The sequence below is a fragment of the Callionymus lyra genome, chromosome 16, assembly GCF_982586985.1.
Source record: "Callionymus lyra chromosome 16, fCalLyr1.hap1.1, whole genome shotgun sequence".
In the NCBI taxonomy this organism is placed as follows: Eukaryota; Metazoa; Chordata; class Actinopteri; order Syngnathiformes; family Callionymidae; genus Callionymus; species Callionymus lyra.
Genome location: NC_141833.1, coordinates 14,792,423 through 14,814,196, shown reverse-complemented (window position 1 = coordinate 14,814,196; position 21,774 = coordinate 14,792,423). Strand labels below are relative to the sequence as shown.

The 21,774-nt window shown below is 38.3% G+C and overlaps 1 protein-coding gene across 1 annotated transcript in view; it reads right to left on the bottom strand.

Moving 5' to 3' along the window:
* The window catches only part of phlpp1 (PH domain and leucine rich repeat protein phosphatase 1), a 62,117-nt gene that overhangs the window by 21,269 nt on the left and 19,074 nt on the right, over nt 1–21,774 (bottom strand). Inside the window, exon 2 of the mRNA XM_087811283.1 lies at nt 2,307–2,503. Coding sequence (XP_087667409.1) covers nt 2,307–2,503 — 197 coding nt within the window. The remainder of the gene's footprint in view (nt 1–2,306; nt 2,504–21,774) is intronic.

Sequence of the window (21,774 nt, the reverse complement as noted above, 5' to 3'; positions counted from 1 at the left end):
TATTATTTGATATTGTAATTCAAATAATTCAAAAATAAATGTTCTAAATTCAATGTATAATAATATATTTTGATTGCTAGCCTGTTAAATTCATTACAAACATATTGCCAACATGATTCTTATTATTATTATTTTTTGATATTGTAAGTAAGTAAGTAAGTAAGTAAGTAATATTTATTTATATAGCGTAATTCCAATATCGATTTTTGTTTATTTTCTTTCTATTGTGATACTGTAGTAACAAGGATATATGTGTAGTATTGTCGAGTACTTGACTCTGGTGTTGCAGAATTTACAGACCACATGACTCTTGAGGAAGTCGTAACTTATTTCATTTGTTTTTAAGCCAAAATATGTCTAAACATCAGCTTTAAAAGCTGCTGGAGTCGTCCGTATCCTCTGGTCCTCAGTAATGGCCTCGAATCTCGCTGGATTTCATTAAGATAAAAAACACTAATGTAGATTACGCTGTAATTCTAAGATACAAATGCATAAAAGGAACGAGGGAAGTGTATTATCAACGATACCATATATTGTGATACTGTAGTAACAAGCATATACTTATAGTATTGTCGAGTACTTGACTCTGGTGTTAAAGAATTTACAGATCACATCACTTTTGACAAAGTCATTACTGCTCTCGTTCGTTTTCAAACCAAAATATGTCGAAACATCAGCTTTAAAATAAATGTTATTGAAATATAAACCATTAAGAACCTATAATAACCTATAATAAAAATAAAATATGATTGGAAAGTACCACACAATGTTCCACACAATAAACATGTATATTAAGAAAAAGTCGCTCTTTGGCGATTGGATAATTTTCCAAGCTTCTGTCCGTTCTGTCACTTCCTGGTCTGACGAAATGCGTCTACACAGCTGATTGGCTGAAATGGTACCTACACCAGTAGATGCTTCTGTTCCACACAAAAAAAAAGATATCGGGTGTAGTTGGAATTGGCGACATCTTAAGAGAACCAATCCGGGGAAATACATAATTTTCGTCGCCCGGAATCACTCAACAGTTGTCAATCAAACAATCCAAGAAACACACAAGCTCGTCGTGGATGAATGGTGGTCATGGAGGTCGTGCGGCGTTTGTGGAATATCTAGGCGTGGCAGGATAAGCCTCGTCGTTGTGTGAGTTGGAGGTGTCTCCTCAGGAGAGAGAATTAGGATCTTAATTAGTGTCCTTGCAGACAGACCATAAAGCAATAAATGAGGGAAGGTCATTTTTTTCGGAGGAGGCGGGGAGGCACTTGCGGATGATTTACGGCGGCGAGGACTGATTTCGGCTGATAAGAAAATGGCGAAGACGGATTGAATATTTAAACTGTTGCCTCTCAAAGGCGAAAAAACAAGGAGGTTATAATCTGGATTGTTTTCAAATAAATTAAAGAGCAAGTCATTAGTTTATAATTGAGGCTGAAAATTGATGTTTTCCTGGAGCCAAGGACTCACTAGAGATCAATACTTGGACTGATTATTTCAGGCTCAACATATATATCTCTGACTAATGATACAGCTGTACCACCGAATCATGACCACAAAGTCATTTATAATGGTCGAGGGCCCTCCAACCTTATCTATGAGGTCAGAATAATAATATAAAAATGACCGTTTTTTTTAAATGTTGGGGCCATTTTTGTTGCTAAAGCTTTGGAAATTAGTGAAATGATGTGTACACAAATATGTTTAAATATGTGTACAAGTGATCCACAAATGCAATATACAAATGTAACTCCATTTGTAAACGTTTAATTCAGAATAAGTATGCAAAAATCTAAAAGAATTCTGACAAATCAAGCATCACATATGTCTTATAATTGCGCACATGTCAGTATCGTATCGCCTGATTCTTGCCACTACACATCCCAACTATAAACACATATAAGTAAGTAATATTTGTTGAGTGCTTTTCTAGACCAAGGTCACAAAGCGCTTAAAACAATTCAAACAATACCCGATAAAATAAATGCTTAAAAGGTCAAGACAACACCGAGACAAACACAGGAGTTCCAGAGAATCAAGGAAAAGCCTTCATGAATAAAAGTAAAAGTAAGAACCATAATTTTAAAGTTGATCCTGAAAGAAACTGGCAGCCAGTGAAGAGCTTTAAGGATCGATGTGAGTTCTTCTACTAGAGCAGGTCAGAATTCTCGCTGCAAAGTTATTGTATTAACTGCAGGCGAGACAGATCCTTCTTGTTTAGACACCAAAATAAACTGTTGCAATTGTACAAACGAGAAGACACAAACTAAAATATCCAGTTGAGATCTAAAGATGGCGTTTCCTCGACGTACCTTCCCTCCAATGAGCGGCAGGATGTGCATCTTCCCGGTCTGGCTCTCCTTGACGGACGAGACGATGAGGCAGGTGCCGCACAGGATGACCTGCCGCCGGGTCCACCGGTTGACGGGCAGCTGGAGCTTCCCCTTGCGAACGTTGAAGGTGCCGGACAGCTGGACTCTCTCCGAGCTCTCCAGGTGCTGGGGTTTTCCTGCGAAGACACGGGGATGACGGTGAAGTGTGTGTGTGTGTGTGTTACAACACACTCGCTCTCCAGAGGCCAAGGCTGGAGCTAAATTTGATGACGACTCGTTCGACAGTTTTTTGATTGATGGCGGCAGTTACGGCTACAAATTGGAAGACGATGTTGTCCCCCGAGCCAATTCGTTTTCATGAAAGACGACTCCACGAGCGACTTGCAAAAAAATATAATTTAAACCACTGTGTTGGGATACACTTCAGGCAAACACTGGAATCACTCCCGGAGCTAAGAGGTCGTCTGTGACATGAATTACTTCCTGGAGTTGGATGAGATTAAGACGCCTCATTATCCTTCAAAGGGATTTGAAGTTCCTTCGAGTATTGACCTCAGAACGCTCTCCGGGGAGCTGGTTTGCGAGAGCATCGATACGCGTTTAACAAATAACTTCATAAAAGAACGAGCGAAACAACCGAGGTGTCCTTTATTTGCCGAGCGGTTAAAACCCTAATGAAAGTCTATTGAACTTCTACTTTAGATGAAGAACAGTGTTGGCTCAAGGTTGGATTTGGTTTGCATTTGGTTGCCCTGCAGAACTGCTCATTTATTCTCTCGGGAATATCTAAGTTTACTTTATTCAGATTTCGTCGTCTGGCCTCCCGTCCTCCGCCAAACCTGACAGTCAGGGTTGCTTATCGGGCGTTCCGTCAGCTGGAGCTGCCTTATCGTTCTGTCTAAACATCCACCTGCCTTTCCATCTACCTCCACCTCTGCAAAAACCACGCTGGGGCCGACTCGCATAATTCCCTTTTCAAAGTTGATGAAGGCATTCATGAGCCATTTCAAAATGTATTTTCGGAAAATCTCTGGTGCAAATTACAGCCTTTTATCTCAAGAGAAAGGTGGCTAATATGAACGGTCAGAAAACCCAAACATAAAGCAGTATCATCTGCATATAGAAGTCATTTGCAGCCCCTAAACAGATGTTATCCAGCCCTCCTTGACCTTAAAGTAATAAATAAACAACACATACGCTTTTTATGACAAACACCAAGAGCTAATAAATGTCAACGCTAATTGCTAAATGCTATAAATGTTTTTAATGTGATAAAAATCTCACTGTTTCGTTAAACTGGTTGAAGATATAGATGCTTTATATTTCCAACTTCTAAATGAGATAACTGTGTGAGATCCTCCTTTGTGTTTTAACAATTGGCCCCCTGTCGTTTTCACCTCATCAAATGTGGCCCTTTTAGAAAAAATTTAGACACCCCTGGCGTACAGTATATGGATGAGTTCACAGAGTAGGAAGCAAGATAAGGATGTACTCGTGTCTGAAAGAATGTTTTAAAAAAGAGTTTTTAAAAAAGAATCTTTAAGCCCGAGGGTTATTCAAAAGAATGAATAGCACTATATGGTCTTTAGTTTAGGTTTAGGAAGTGTATTAATTCAACTAGACTATCTTAAAAAAAAAAAAAAAAAACACTCGTTGACTTGTCAAATAAAACTAAAACAAACACGTAAAAACAAACTCCAGGTCCAGGAGTTAAGTTTTTAAACTAGGTTAGGTAGAACTTTATGTGAGTGTATATATATAATATAGGGCAGATTTGTTATTCTATTCTATTTAGATTTTTTTCATTTTATATTTATTTCTGGGTGTTTTTATTTCTTGTATATTGCTGTTTAAATCGAATTTCCCCTCGCGGGTCAAATAAAGGATTCTGATTCTGAACTTTATTGAAATTGTTTTATAATAACTATTATAAACACAGGCGGAAATTCAAAGTATTTTTTATAGAAATGGTAGAACAAACAATTAGAAAAAAGCTAAGGAAGTAATGAAAGCGAAGAATTCCTTTTTTAAATGTAAAGTTCAAGTTGTAAATTTCTCGACGTTCTGGTGTTAAGTCTGCTTTAATGGAGAAGTCTCGGCGTCAAATTTTCTTTTTCTTTTAGTTATCAACTTTACAAGTTGAAATTGTATTTAACAAGTGAAATCGGACACTCAATCAAAACACATTTTAACAATTCGACAGCTGATAAATCCAAAGGCAACCGGTACATAACCATGCTGGTGAAAGGGTCAGTATCTTTCTCGTGAGAAAATCCGTTTCTTTGACCGAACTGACAAAACATCTCTGATCCATTTTTCCCCTGAACTGACTCCAGCTGACCTTTAAGCTGGGTTAAAACCTAATCTGGCGCTCAGAAGAGAATCAATAGTGGGAGTTTGCGAAGTGGATATTTGCTCGCCGAGAGCGAACAACACGACGCTATTGTTCGACGCACGGGATTAAGTCGACTCGGGTGACGAGACATTTCATAATAACATGAATAATGTTCCGTTTCAAACGCATCCTCTGGATCTTTCATTCGAGACTGAGCCCAGGATGTGTTGCTTTTTGGATAAATCATTCACAAGCTTTTAGCCTCAATATGTCACATGGGTATATTCCTACTATTTTTAGGCATTTTATTGCTCCTACACAAGTGTACGCTCAGATTTATTTCCGCGTGCAAATCCACTCCCGATTAACTATTCCCACGTCCGCTTTGATTAGTGATGGAGCCACGGGTAGAAAGGGCGCCGCTGTCAGGATTTGGACGCCGGCGTGCATGACCATCTCACGCCGGATTGGAAAAAAAGGGAAAGACCAAAGCGAGTGTATCGGAATCCATGCATGGGAATGTGGTGTGGAGGAAGCGGGGATGTGGGAAGTCTGTTACAATAGTTTCCTGCTCCTGGGGGTGGGCCAGGCATCGGCAGGAACTCCATGTGACCCAAAAATAAAAGGGGGAAGGAAGTTATAAGAGGACTCTGGCGTCTACATTGGCTCAGTTGCCAAAAAACGATTTTTGAACCGCGGGATATTTTGAGCGTGGATGTTTTTCGTGGTCATCCCGGCGAGGATTCACAATGAAATTTAAGGAAATAATAGAAAAGCTTGAGTGTGTAGGTGTGCTGGGTTATTTCTAGACGTTTTCTAGTAGGAGTAACGCAGACTCCGCATGAGTGTATCCTGGCGGAGCTGATTAATATTTTACTCGCAACACAAATTCTGTGAGAACCTGCGGAAAAGAATACACCGACGTATTCAGACGAGCTTCCCAATGATGTTGGGGCGAAACAAACGATCAAACTATTAAAATATTTAATAACAAAACGTTGCAAATCTTTAAAGTATGATCGTCAAAGTAAGATACGTAAGGGATAGGTTTACTTTTCCATGGAACACTTTACTACACAACTTATAAATGGACTAAAAAATTAAACAAGGCATTTCGTTAGTTCCTTATGCTAATAAAAACTCAAGTTATTTCTTTATAGTTGTGTTTTTCTATTTAAATTATTAATGAACATGTTATATGTAAAGAAAGTTATTTATTGTGAAGTTTTGTGTATTTGTTATTACTCTTCAACTATACAAATATGTACTATTCAAGTAATCTATTATTATTTTTTCCATATAACCCTCAATTACTAAAATGCTTAACCCCCTGATATAAGATTTCTTTCTTTTCCACCCTTTGACATTGTCCAAAATAAAAAGAGCATCTCTTTGCTTTATTGGGCCCTTGTGAGGTAAGAAAGTAAGTAATTTAAGTAACAATAAATCCCCCAAAAATGCTTATTAATAAATGCGGACACTTTTTCCCAATTTACCTCAGCACGTTTATTTTAAAGAAAAAATCTAAAAGTATTTGAAGCAAAATTTTTAATTCATGTTCCAAATTTGAATGCATTTCTTATTTACCCATTTCACAAATAACAGTTTAATTTATCCGTTTTCACTTTGGTAAGCAATTCTTGTTCCTCCAAATCTGATGATTATTTGGGGGGGATTTAAAGCAACTTAGTCCAAGTATATAATGTGGCCTGAAAAGAACATTTGTTCGGCCTCTATAGGTCCATTTCCAACGAAAACAAAAGCTCCTACAAACAGGGGCCACCCCAAAAAAAAAAAAAAAAATCGGTCGGTCCATCAGTGGACATGAAGGGTGAAAGTTTACTCTCGCCGACAACAACATGATAACCCAAATGCCCCACTGGCCTTGTTATCCATCAGCGACGGTGATCAACACCCAAGGCTGACCTCGTGCCATCCATCTCTGTTTCTAATGGATCAGCGCTTTTTCACCCCCCCCCACCCTCCTCCCTTTTTCCTTAGCGCCTCGGTAATAACAAGGACACATCCCTGGTTAATCGTCATGCCTTTTGCTAAATGCGACCTGACATCAGCACACCTTCGCTACACGACTGGGCAGCTCTTGCACCATAGGGCATCGGTGACCCACATAAGTCGGGGGGGGGGGGAGAGACCGACGGAGACACGTGTGGATTCTATAGAGGGCGACAGATGTGATATATAGTGGCTCTTATAAACACTTCTGAGCCGGCAATCTCTTACGATTGCGGCAGGAATACGTGCCCCGACGCTCAATGCAGTACTTAAGGACGAGGCCTATCGGAAGACGGGATGATGTGGAAACAAACAGAATGACAGACTAGGCGTCGGTGGAAGCAGCTGTTGCAACTTAAATTGCTCTTTAATAACAGCAAAGCTCTTCACTTTGGAAGGGACCTTTGTAGCAACCACGGATCTTTAGTTTCCAGTGTCTCCTCCATTCTCTCCTCCACTCTCTCTCTCTCTCTCGCCCCGGATGGCTTTAGTTGGTTAGTCATATTCGCCATGACAAGCCATGAACAACCGACTCTCGTAGTGGATGGCCCGCGGTACAACGTAGTAAAGGTCACCGCAGGTTCAGACCACTCATGGCCGTAAGTGCCGGTTCCCCCACGGTTCGCCTGCCTCCTGATTCATGTTCAAGGGTGATGTGGACGTTCAGACGCGAGGCTAGTGGAGAAACTGGGTTTCTTTTTTAAATAATGCACTTTACGGAATCCACTCAAAAGATCCCTAAAAGCGAAAGCTTTGGAATCAAAGTGAGGACGGCTGGTGAGGAGTGAAGGCGGGATTTTGCCAGACGTGCTACTAGCTGCTTGTTTCGGACTATCAAATATAATGATCTTTAAAATATTATGATACAACTTCTCCATTAAAGCAGACCTAACACCAGAGCCTTATAATCAGATCCCACTCACATAAGCTGGAGTATCTACCGCAGCCATTAGCAAACACATACTGTATTATTAACAGATGATTAACGTATTTACATTCAGATTATGAGTCATTTGCTCGAGTAACTACATGATTAAATGACTAGAATATGGAGAATTAAAGACACGTTTCAAAACGTATTTTCAGGAAGTGCCGATAAATTGAGTTGACGATTAAGTTTTTGGTGGCGTTTGGATCCGAGAAGTCTTTGAAGGACTCATTGTTAAGGGACTGGAGGAAGTACATTTGTGGCCGTCGCTCTCCTGGTGACACAAAAAGACCAAAAAAGTCTCCTTGGATGCGCAAGTAAGTAAGCAATTTATATTTGTAGAGCGCTTTTCCAGACCAGGGTCACAAAGAGCTTAAACAATCAAAACAAAACTCAATAAAATATATAATTAAAAGGTCAAGATAACAGAGACAAACACAGGAGTCTCAGAAAATCAACACGAATAAAAGTGTCTTAAGATGTTTCTTGAAGAAGTCAGTAGATCCATCAAACACAGAGGAAGATGAATCTAAAACTTAAGAGCAATAGCCGGTAAGGATCTCTCTCCCCTAGTCCTGAACCGCATGCGAGGAACCGAGATTCAATGATCTGAGAAATGTGAGTTCTTCTACTAGAGCGGCTCAGAATTCTCGCTGCAGAGTTCTGTATCAAATGCAGGCGAGACAAATCCTTCTTGTTAAGACATGAAAACAAACTGTTGCAATAGTCCAGACGAGAAGACACAAACACATGGATTAAAAGCTCAAGTACACATTTCATTGTATTGAGGAAATATTTGAGGAACGGTCTTGTACCTTTTTGTAATAATGTGGATATAAATAGATAAAGCCAACAGAAATCTATAGGTAGGTACCGATTATCTCGAGCAACTGGCTTATCAAAGACATGTTCCAAGCATACAATCTTATTTTTTATGTTGTAGGTGGAAGGATGTCCTTTTGACACCTTTTGAGCAACTATTCCAAGGATGTTTTATTCTTTGGACTCTTTCGGAATCCGTTAGCTAATATATTTTGACTGCACCCACAAGGACAAGCCAACAGTCAAAACACTAAGCAAGGACACGCTGTTACATTTTCTATTTTTTTTACTGTGACCACATGTTCAACAATACTGGTAAACAAGTTAATCTGTCCGGGTTAAAAACCTTTTCTTCAGTGCCGTCTAATTGGCCATATTGTCTTGAGTGGAGCTTGTGAGCCTCACAAAAACGCCGGAGGGCATTTGTGCCTTATTAAGAGTATCAGACTTTTGACATCGTCCCCTGCAGCTACACGAGGGTCACGACTTTATGATCGGGAAGAAAGTGTTACAAACATCTCAAGTAGAGAAGAAAGAGTTATCAGATGGGATTCAGGGATTCACTGGGATGGGTTTTTTTTTGCATCATAACTATCTTTTTGACGCTTTTTTTGGCGCCAACAGTAGAAAAAAATTACCTGCGTCAAATCATTGAAATGTTCCGAAAATTTGAACCACAGATTAAGAAATAGTCTCACATTCAGAATTCAAAACAGTTTGTCAGTAAAAAGATGTATCATTTTATTTGTTGTTCACTTATATTGTTTAAGACAATTTCCAATTTAATTTTCCACTCTTTGTTTGATACATTTTGAGTTTGCATTTCGCTTGGATTTTTAACAGTTTTTATTTTTTATTTTTAAATCTTAGATAATTGGTTAAAATCAGACTCAAAATACTGTATTATTCCTCAAGGGGAAATCGTTGTCTAGTGGCAGTTAGCGTTAAAGCTAAACAAAAAAAAAAAATCACCAAAATGTACACAAGAAACAGGTTTAGTAAAAATGTTTTGTAATAATTCGTCATTTCATTTAGATATAGGCCGGTGTTGACAGTTTCTCTCTTACGTCTTTTAACCGCTAATAAAAAAAGAACAAAAACGGCTAGCTACTTTTAAGACTTGCCAAAATAAAATGAACTTGTACTCGACTACAGTCAAACCATATTTGAGTGTTGTAAGGAACTAACTAGCTGCTTGTCAACTGGTTAAGGTGCTCTGCTAAGTTGCAAATGTATACAAAAGTTGGATAAATCTGCTGTGTTAAATTTAAATATCTGAAGTAATACAACAACTTCATTCTTGTTTATATGAAAAAGAAGGAAATCCCCCCGAACTGATCACTGACAAGACGTCATCGTCTTAAACTTGCTGACAGTCGACATATCCGACTATAAACTCTGCCTGTCAAACATTAACATGATAACACACGTGATTGACAGCCAGTCGTTTCAACATGTCTGCAGTTTCCCTTTCACATCATCTTGTTGTCAAACTGCTTTTTAATGAACTCATTAGCCACACAAAGAAGTATCGTAACTAGGGGAGTGAGAAAATACATACACAGGTTTATGTCACAGTTTTTCTTTACATTATACTGTATCAATATTCAAAAGCAGTGTATTTCATTGTTTGTTTTTTTCATAATGTACATTTTTATTTTTTTGGGTTTTCAAATATATATATATTTTTTACACAGTTCTTTATTATTTACATTTCAATAAAGTGAAAGTAAAATAAAATAATCATAATGAATATGTAAATATTCACATCGTCTCTTTATTTTTGTTCGCAATTAAACTGCTGCACTTTAGCTAAAGGAAGAACTGAATTCCGCAAGCTCCTGGTGATAACTGGGGACAAGAGGATACAGTCGACTCCAGCAGCTGAAAAAGCTGATGTCTGGACATATTTTGGTTTGAAAACAAATGAAAGCAGTTACGACTTTGTCAAGAGTCATGTGGTCTGTAAATTCAGGAATTAAAATTCTAACAAAATGCTAATGCTAACAATATTTCAATTAGGGGTGTAAAACATATCGATACAATTACACGTAAAAATGAATTTTATTTTTATCATAGTACTTTAATGGATCATTTTTAAATAAAGTGGGTTACGTTACAAAAGTTAACTTGCAAATATTCACTGCATTTGTTCATTTTTGTCTCGCTATTAAACTTCCTGCTGCTAGACGGCAGCCGTCATTGCATCCACCGTATAGTAAGGAACAATAAATCCCAGCCAGATCCCGGCGATGACTGAGAACGAGAGGATACAGTGGACTCCAGCAACTTTAAAGCTGATGTTTGGACATATAGAGTTACGACTTCGTCAAGAGTCATGTGGTCTGTAAATTCTGCCAGAGTCAAGTACTCGACAATACTACAAATATATACTTACTACAGTATCACAATATATCAGATCGTTGCATATATCAAGTTCTTGACAACACACCCATTTAATAACCACATCTACAAGCTAAACACTTAAGCTAAATTAAGATCTTTCCTGGCTTTTTTTTTTTTTCTTTCAGCGTCTGCTCTGCTCATTTGCTGTATAATTGCGGAATCGATGGGACAAGAATGAAAGGACAAGGTAAATTAAATCTCCTAATGTAGGTGGCGTCCTCGCTCTCGCTCGTGCACGGAAGGGTGTTGTTTAATTAAACCTCGTCGCTGCTGGAAACAACACACGTTGACCCTTCACGACAATGTCTTTTCCATGGAACCATTACAACCCCTCCGCCCCCCCCCCCCGGAGGGAGGAGATAACTCAACCGCCTGAGCCCCTTTTAAGCTCCTTAGTCTCTAGGGGGCGCAATAGTCGGGAGAGGACGAGAGTGTTTTCTGCGTCGCTGAATCTTCTTTATTAAAGTTTGACCCACTTGCGCGGTTATTTGCTCTGATTGTGACCAGATGTTGGACCATTACAAGTGGTCGCCATGACGATGGGAAGCAGGGTTCAAGAAGAAACTAAAAGGGAGTCGATCCATTAATGACTCACTCCAGCTCAGACCTGATCGATTGGTCGCTGGAAATAGAAAACGACGAGATGACGGCAGGTGTGGCCGAGACTTCCCTTCCCGGTGGATCCCCCTCGGCGAGCCTCGTCTGACTGACGGTGACGTACGTGGATGCGTGGACCCCTCTCTCGCCTCCCCTCCCATCCCCCCCGTCTTCCTTCTACCTCCGACCGCCGCCGCCGTTATGTAACGTGAGCGTGTTACGAAACATTGGAAACTGATTCCTCAGATCGCGGCAGCGCACGTCTTGTAACAAAAGGTGTTTGCTCTTGTTTTGTCGAGACGTTTTGGAGGCAGTTCACGAGGACGAGGAAGTTATGAACGAGTGCAAGAGCTAACGGATTAATTATTTAACATGCATGTGCATGTTTGTATGAAATCCTTATATATATAAAAGCAAGTAGTGAAGGGATATACTGGCGTTTTGCCTTTATCTACTTGGATTAGCTTGAATTATTTGCTCACAGATCGTAATATAAACAGTAAATGTGAATATTGGGTCAAATTGTGGTTGCATTTATTCACTAACAACTATTGAGTGCATCAGCAAAACAAGAAAAAAAAAAATTAAAGTCAATTGTCCTTCAAAAAAACAACTTGTTTATCGTCCCAAATATATTTCCGGATGAAAGACTCTCATTAATGACGACGAAGATCAACAGCATTTAGGATTTTAAAATAGTTCAAAGCATTATCTTTGGAGTTTGTTATCAGAACTAGTATCAATAAAGTTTAAAAGCTTCTCAAAAAAATAAATTATATATATAAATTAAATGCCAAAATATCCATCTTATGTCAAATTGTATTACATTTCCTAGTTTATTTGAATTCAAATTACACAAATATATATAATAATTTACTTTAGAACAAGTCTTTCTGCTAAAAACGACAAGCAAAGCTGCCATATGTTGTACTTGTTGTACATTTTTAAGTTTTATTATGTACAGATTTCCCAACAATACTTTTTAGACAGTTTTTGTGAAAGATATTTTTAATAATTGTGGTTTTATTATTACCCAAATATTTCTGTAAAAGTAAATATATATATTCCAATAAAATGAAAAAATAAAATAAAACCATGAATATAAATAATAAAACTAATACATTATACATCGTTGTAGATCTTATAGTGGTTTTATCATTACATCTATATTTTGTCAGTTTCAAATTATAAATAAATATATATTTTTTCACCATAGTTATTTTATGTTTTACACTTCAGTGAAGTGGCATCAGTCAATACGTAGCTAAAAGAAAAAATTAAACACCGCGAAATCCTGGCGATGACTGAGGACGAGAGGATACAGTCAACTCGAGCAGCTTTGAAAGACATATTTTGGTTTCAAAACAAATTAAAGCAGTTACGACTTCCGTTAAGCGTTTTGTGTGGTCTGTAAATTCTGAAAAACCAGAGTCAAGTAATCGATGATACTAAAAATATATACTGTACTTGCTCCTACAGTAGCACAAAATATTAAATGTATCGTGATACTTATCACCAGATTCTAGCCAATAAAAATTCCTAAAACTTAATGTTATCAAATAAGAACCAAAGAAAATGCTGTATAATTTTCTAATTATATAATTTTAAACACATGTATTGTATAGAACATGATTTTATATTATTATTACGTTTCACTTTAGATGCAGGTATTCACATTTAATTGAATTACAATACTTTAAAATTGAAATTAATTAAAACTAAAAGCAAGACGATCAAATAAAACCAATTAAACAAGTTTTAAACAAGCAGTATTCAAGGAAAAGTAAATCCGAATGTCAAAAGTTTTGTATGTTTTCACCGTTTCATGAACTCTACTAAAAGTAGTGCATGATGAGGACATTTGTCCAGAAAGCATCTTCCTTGTCTTCACTCTGCTGCTATGATATGCTCTTTATCCAGGAATCCTGAACCTCTGAGGATGAATCATTTAACTCTTCACATGTGTGCAATAAATACTTTATCCTCCGATTGAAATACACCGTGACATCATGTTGTAGTACTGCTACAAGCTACACGTTCATTTTACTGATGATAAAAGACGGTTTGGGGGCGAAGATCGACATCTTTTTTTTTTTTTTTCTAATGACATAATCCAATAACGTGACGCCTGGGATTCCCAAATTTCTTGTGAAAACAAGACACTCCTTGTGACTAATCATAGCTCTTAACCATCATAACATGTTGAAATGCTTTTCAACGAAAACATGTTTACCTCATGCAAGAGCTCGGCGTCGAGACACACCGTTTCTACAGCATCCGTTACTTCCAATCTCCCGTTTTGATTCATTCCGATCTAGCTTTAAATTAACTTTTGCTTTATCTCAGCTGTGGCTCGCTGGGAAATAATGACTAACCAGGAGGCCACGAGTGCGTGAGAAACAAATAGACGGATAAACATTTGCTTGCACCTAATGAAGCAATCCAGCACGTGTGAACTGAGTTAGTGTTGTGTGATAGTATGCTGGCAGGAGCGCCGTGGTGACCAGTTATGTAACTCCTTGTTGTCGCGCACACACACACACACACACACACTCACACACACATTCACACACACACTCACACACACACACATGCAAGCCTCTGTGGCCGGAACTGCTGGAATTCTTCCGTGTGCAAATCAACAGGATCTCCAAAGAACATTAATTCTTCCCTTTGATTTATCGTTAAAGTCATTCACAAATGAACCCAGCGTGATAATCGACAATTAAATACTCGGTTACTTCCACGTCGGGCCGGATTAATCAAACCGTATTCAAGGGGGTAACAAGTCTAAGGTTTAAGACGAATACGCTTAAATAATGCCATTTATATTTTCACTATACCATATTATTCAGCACTGCATCGATTTCAAAATTTATATAATATTCAATTCAATCATATTAAATGGTTTGAATATCAATTAATAAATTAATTTCACAATTATTTCCAAGCAAACCACATGCAAAAATTAACAGGGTTTGTTCTTTTGTTTTGCAATTAAACGTCCTCCGCAGCTAAAGAAACAATAAAAACTGAGGACGAGAGGATACAGTCGACTCTAGCAGCTTTAAAAAGCTGATGTTTGGGCATATTTTGGTTTCAAAACAAATGAAATGAGTTACGACTTCCGCCAAGAATCATGTGGTCTGTAAATTCTGCAACACCAGAGTCAAGTACTCGACAATACTACACACCTATCCTTGTTACTACAGTATCACAACATTTATTAACAGGGTTTGTTCATGTTTGAAGCCAGATGTCAGCAGTTATTACGTCCAGCGCAGCTAAAGAAACAATGAAAATCAGTGAGATTCCAGTGATGACTGAGGACGAGAGGATACAGTCGACTCCAGCAGCTTTAAACATCTAATGTTTGGACATATTTTGGTTTCAAAACAAATGAAAGCGGTAACGACTTCCGTCAAGAGTCATGTGGTCCGTAAATTCAAGTACTCGACAATACTACGAATATATCCTTGTTTCTACAGTATCACAATATATTTTAAAAGGTTTTTTTCATTTTTGTTTGGCATTTAAACTTATGGAAGCCAGATGTCAGCAGTAATTATGTCCTCCGCAACTCAAGAAACAACGAAAATCGGTGAGATACCAGTAATGACTGAGGACTAGAGGTTACAGTCGACTCCAGCAGCTTTAAAAAGCTGATATTTGGGCATATTTTGGTGTCAAAACAAATTAAATTAGTAACGATGAGTTTAATGTTTTATACTTCAGTGAAGTGGCAGCAGTCAATACGTAGTTAAAAAGAACAATGAAACAACGCAAGATCCTGGCGATGACTGAGGACGAGAGGATACAGTCGACTCGAGCAGCTTTTAAAGACATATTTTGGTTTCAAAACAAATGAAAGCAGTTACGACTTTGTCAAGAGTCATGTGGTCTGTAAATTCTGCAACACCAGAGTCAAGTACTCGACAATACTACACACATATATCCTTGTTACTACAGTATCACGACATATATTGTTGCTCTCAACTCACTACAACAATGTCAAACTAATTATAAAAATGTTTTTCAAGTTTGAATATTCCATACTAATAAAAACAATTGATATTTTATAATTTAAGTTTTCTTTTCCCGCCACAGGGGGCAGGTACATAGCGTGGACATCTACGGGTCAGTGTGAACGAGGGCGGAACACACTCATGAATGATGCAGTCGCTGAGCAACACATGACGACACACAATCACCCTCACGCACACACACACACACACAAACACAAACCACACACACACACACAAAAAGAACATCTACTTTTTTCCCCTTCTTCAAAAACAGAATAATTGGGAGGTAGACAAATACTCTGCCTTTTAAGATTCTGCGTCTTTTTTTGGGAGGTAATTATACAGCATATTTTTTTTGTTATGTTGTTGGGAGAAGAAAGGAAACCAGTGGATCTGGAAGTGTTTGCTGCTGCTGCAGAATCATTTGCGTCTGAAGCGGCTTTCATTAAGACAACAATTAGGTCGCTTCACTTCAGGAGAGACGGTAATAAGAGACGCTTTCTTCGACATAGATGTGGTTAACATTCCAGCGTGTTAGCCAAACATTAGACACAAGTTTCCATTATTTTTCCATACAACGAGCGGCTCAATGATTAATGATATGGATCACTTATGGTTCAAACACAAGTTAATTGATTTTCATTCTGGAGATTTTCTGCCTAATCTGTGTATCCCATTATCCATCCGTCTGTTCCATTGTTTCTACGGAACATTGAAGCTACTCAAACTAAATGTATCCGAATCATTATCAAAACCGTTTGAGATTATCATCGCAAATATCTGATAGATCAGGGCACCAGCATGGATCTGTGGCGGCTCAAGAAAGAGCTGAGCTGAAAGACAAAGCTGTAACATGGCGGCCAAGCGAGATTTCTATTCGAACCTCTATCTGATAATGAAAAAAAGAAAACTTAAATAATAAAATATCAATTGTTTTTATAAGGATAGAATATTCAAAATTGAAAAAGGGAAATTATAAGTTATTATAAGATCTGAGTGATCAATAAAGTTCTATGTAAACACAGGTGTCAAACTGGTCCAGAAAAGGGCCGAGACGGTGCAGGTTTTGGATCCAACCAGTCAAGCACACATAGTTGAACCAATCAGGCGTCTGAAGACAGTAATCAATTAATTGTCAGTCAGGTGTTGCTTGTTTAAGCCGAAACCTGATTGGTTAACTCATGTGTGCTTGACTGGTTGGAACAAAAACCTGCACCGTCTCGGCCCTTTTCTGGACCAGTTTGAAACCTATTTATTTGAACCTGTGGTCACAATCGTAATGGAAAATGGGTTGTGTCTCCAACGCCCGCTAGCCAACTCTGGACCAGGGAGAGTCAGTTTCCAATATTTAAAAAAAAAGAGTGGTTTTCGAGAAACCGTCCCACTTATATTTGGTTTATTTCTTTGGAACGAAAAGATAATGTTTCTGTTGATAATGACTATGATTGGCCAAAGTCAAGTACAGTTATGCATTTAGAAGCCCTTCACGCACTGATGGGAATTGCTCACCATCAGACGAATTCAGGGTTTGGCGTCAGGGAAACGACAACACAATCTTATCTGGAGCTGGGATTGAACCTGCAACTTCTTAAGCCACAATCCAACCACGCTACCATCGGCGCCATATCGAAAGTATGTCGGTATGGAGTAAATCCAGTTCAGCGGGCTTAGGAATCTGGTCAAGATGCCACCGTTAAAAACGTTCCTACCGAGACATCTATGTAGGATCTTATTAATCCAGGGGTCTTGGTTATGGGTTCCAAGGAAAGGGAACTGGACTGTATGGTTTTCCTGACAGGAAGCAGGTCAAACATCTTCCCAAACTCCAACCATTCCAGTGGAAACTTTTAGAATTCCTACCAAGATTCACAGGGGTTTTCCCAAAGGTAGACTCTCTCAGTGACCTGGGAATACCCAAAGTTCTTGAGAAGAAAGTCAGGGGGACTTTACTCAGACCGGACTCAGAGAATGGATAGTCCAATCCAAGTCCGTCATTCCGCTCAAATGAAGGTAGTAGTATATATTCCAGATGAATAGATTTGGAGCTGAAACCAACAAAAAAAAAAACAGATATGTGGGACAACATCATACACTGTGTAGCATGTACTTTATAGTCAAGCAACAATCTTTTTGCACACACACACTTATCTCATCTTTCAAGCAACTGCTCATCGTCAGCATCACTATGTCACATGGGCCTCCGCATTCTGTCACGCAGCAGTTGCTAATGGGCTGTGCAGCAGCAGAACCAGACGTCTCTGCACCACTCCACTCCTCTTTGACGGAAGAAGAGGGAAAAAAAAGGGGCTCTTGTTCCATTTAAGGGGCTCAAAAAGTGGTCTAGAAAAGAGTGAGCCGTCAGGTATTGTTGCGTCGAGCACCGACACAATAGCCCCCCCCCCCTTCTCCCAGACACTATCGAGCGCTCGGGGCCCCCATGGGAAGAGCCTCAGAAGAGGTTGAAATGTGAGAGATGAAGGCAGGAGCGAGGGATATGGAAGTGGCGCCGACTACACCTTCCTCTGATAAGGAGGCTAAAGAGGCGCGAGCGCTAATTGGGAAAAAAAGGTAGTGAAGGTTTGACGCGGCGCATAAGGTTAGCGCGCGGTAGATGGCGTTTACGGGTGTGTGTCGGTGATTCATTAGCTTCCTCGCCCGTTTGTCGCCCCCGGGTTTCTCCGGTTCCTTCGTAGCACTGCATAAATGACGCCTGAAGACAGAGTCCGGGTTGTTTTAGCACTGTCCTGTTGAGTCCATATTGATGGATGGGTTAAGAGCCTGTTGAACTTGAGCCGTGAGGGTCATGTGTCATCCACCCAAAAAATGTGGTCCTTCAACATTTTCGGAAGTTGGTGCCGCGGGTCATGAATTCCTTATACGGACAAATCGCTTGCGTTTTCGCCACTAGTAGACTACTACAGTTTTTGTCTTTTCTGCTGACAATTTCTACTGAAAACTTCCCTCGTACTCGCTGTGGTATCGTGGTGTAGCACTGAAATGGGTCCCCCCACCACTAAAAAAATAGTTCCCACAGTGCATTACTGAAGTATTATTCCGTAGACACCGGTAAATGACGCTACATCAGTGAGATCCCTCAGCTGGTTTCTCAGCAACAGTACGGACCCATATAGATTTTGAGTTTTACTAATTTGAACTAGTCAACAGGTTTATTTTTTTGGTGCCTCGAGTGTCTTTTTTATCAAAATAAAACTCCTTTTAGACAATATTAATCAATTTAATACAATATTTTCTTTCTATCCCTCAAGAACCAGCACCAGACCCTCGATTATTATTTTTTTGGTACCAAAACATCCAAAAACCAGAAGTGAAAACATCATTGACGACACATTTAAATAAAACAACAACATAATGGACTCACTAAGTATCACTTCTTCTGATCTGGTCTGGTCTGCCCAGATCAATTCTAAAGAGACTGTGTTGGAAATCATTCATTCCCCGGCTCAGGCCAGTTCACTCTCAATCACAGAGAACAGTGTGTTAACATTACGACAACGTGTCCCCGTCAGTCAGACGTCCAGCTCTAGACTGGCTCCAGGGCACCATGAGGGTCAGAGTCTAAGAACAATGTGATGTTGAACGTCAATCATTTGTGGTGTATTTGCTGGTCAAAAATCTAATGATTACCAATTTATACTTGGAGTATAAAAAAAGATCTTTACATTTTTAATGTTTTAAAAAAAACGAAGCAATATATTGCTTTAAATTAACATAGCTATACTTTTTTTCCATGATTACTTTCATTTTTTTCTTATTATTGCTTATGTAAAATTTGAATTGTCATTTAGGAATATTATTTTTTTCGTTACACGTTAAGCAGAGTACGACAGAAATACTTTGTCACAGTATTTAAGCTACCACTATTACTAGAAAATGTTGTTTCAAATCTTTATCATTTATGTCCTAAAATAGCAGAAAATGTATGTTAAAAATGAATTAAAGTGTGAGTTGCATTTAATAGATTTGAATTTCAAAGTTTACATTTTTATTAGTATTCTCCACTTAGTTTACTTCAACCTTTACTGTAGTATAATGGTAAAAGAAATGTGGTTTTTAGACATAATGATTTTTCTACTACTACAATTATTTATTTATAAAAAAAAAAAAGACTATTTAATAGTACTTTTAACCAGAGTTTATAAAGTTATTTCAATGGAAGCTAACCAGTGACGGCTCATTTCTCACCCCCAGACAACTTATTTCAAGGTCAAATAATAATAATATCCAAGTCTAAAGATAAAGAACATGGATCAGAGAAAAATAACTAATAAAAGGATACAAAGATAAATGGAATATCATCTTTTCGCTCCACTCCCCCCAAACTCAGAATTAAACAGTATAATAGCACGAGGAATGAATGAGTCCCTGGGTCTATTAGTGTTGCATCATGGGAGGAGCATTCATGCTCCATCTTCTTCTCTGCTCACTGATGAAAGTGTTCAGAAGATGATGTCATCATCCATGAAATCAATCCATTGAAGATACAAGAGCTTCTTATTTTTGTAAAAGTCACTGTAAGTCTTTACTAAAACAAATAGTATTACAAATGCTATTGATTGTCCAAGATACTTCTCCATAGTTAACATATTTTGTCAAGTTTTAAATATATTGTTGGGTTTTTACAGCCGGTGAATATGATTCAATTTGGTTTAGATCTTGAAAAATGCCTTCGCTTTTTTAGTTCTACTGAAGAAGATTTTAGGAATCAAGGCACTTTTTTTTTTAAGCCTCCAATCTGGACTCCAAGTGCCACATTTAATCCTGTTAGCTACAAAACGTGAGCCACCCCAGAACCAACCATAAATCATCACTTTATCTGAAGTACCACCAAAGTCTCGGCGGTTGATTAAACACGTCGGCGACCAACTGAGATGGATTTTCTTTCCAAGCGGTCATCTCGTCCAGCTCCGGACGCCACAACTTAAAAAAAGAAACATTTCCCCGACCGTCTCCCGGTCCATTCATCACGATGCATCTCGGCGTCTCTTCCTCGGTGTGTGTGTGTGGCGACAGTGACGGAGTGTGTGTGTGCGCTCCTGATTAGAATTAATAGCTGCTGATCCGTGATGAAAGGCAGTCAAATCACTTTCAGCTCCAAGTTTCCCCGAGGGCAGACCACATCCACACAGATAAGCACATCGTTGTTTGTGTTGCACTTAACCTCCGATGCCGTTTATTATCGGCGGTGAAGGGCTCGTGGAGCGCCGCTAAAAATAGACCCGTTTCGGCAGGACTTACAGTACATTGTAATGTTGTGTATGAAAGAAGTATTGTCCAAACTCTTGCTCACAAAAAGGATCAATTATATACGACTTTTATGAGCAGCGTTCATTTTTAAATGAATCCTCTAAACCTGTTTACTTGCAATTTCATAGACATTTCAATGCACGTTGTCATCACTGGAGTGAAGCTGCTACACACTTGACAGAAGTTAGCATCACGGGGCGCCTCCGAGAACACTTTCTTAACTGCCAACTTCCTGCACAACAACACCGCTAACTGCTAATTCTTTTTAAGCATTTGAAATACAGTTGACAGCAATGAGCCCAAAGGCAGCAGCAACGGTGCTTTGGAAGTCATTTTAAACAACACACTATCTCTCTCACACACACTAGTATCAACATAATTCAACATTTCTTTCCACCCACTGTATCAAGTTCAACAGCAATGCATCAATTTGGATTTTTTTTTTTTTTTAAATGACTGGGGACGAGAGGATGCTTCTTTTATAGCACCACATATTTTGGCTTTCCGTTCCGTTAAATCCACCGAAAATAGTCGAACAATCATTAGTTAGTTTGAAAATTTCCTGAAAACTTACTTGAAGTCCTATTATCCGTTTTTGGATTATTTTGATAATTTCCTGTGCATTTTATGAAATCAATTAATTGGTTTTGGTGTTATTTTGCTAATTTAATGAAAATGTATTTACATTTATTCTTTATTTATGGGTTGTTTTACCAATTACCTGAATTGTATCTTCCAAATCATTTGGATCTGTTTTTCTTAGTTATTTTGCTAATTTAATTAAAAAAAAACTTTTTGTTTTATGTTTAAATTGTTTTACTTATTATCTGATGTTTTTCTTTCAAATCATTTGACCTGTTTTTTAAGTTATTTTGCCAATTTAATAAAAATGCATTTAAAAAACTTTATGTTTTACTAATTACCTGAATTGGTTATATACTGTATATATTTTTTATTTTTATAATTTAAACCTTTTTTTTTTATAGATGTTGCTTATTTCTTGAAAATGTATTTGAAATAAATGACATTAACAAAGCTTTTTTGTCAGCAAAAAAT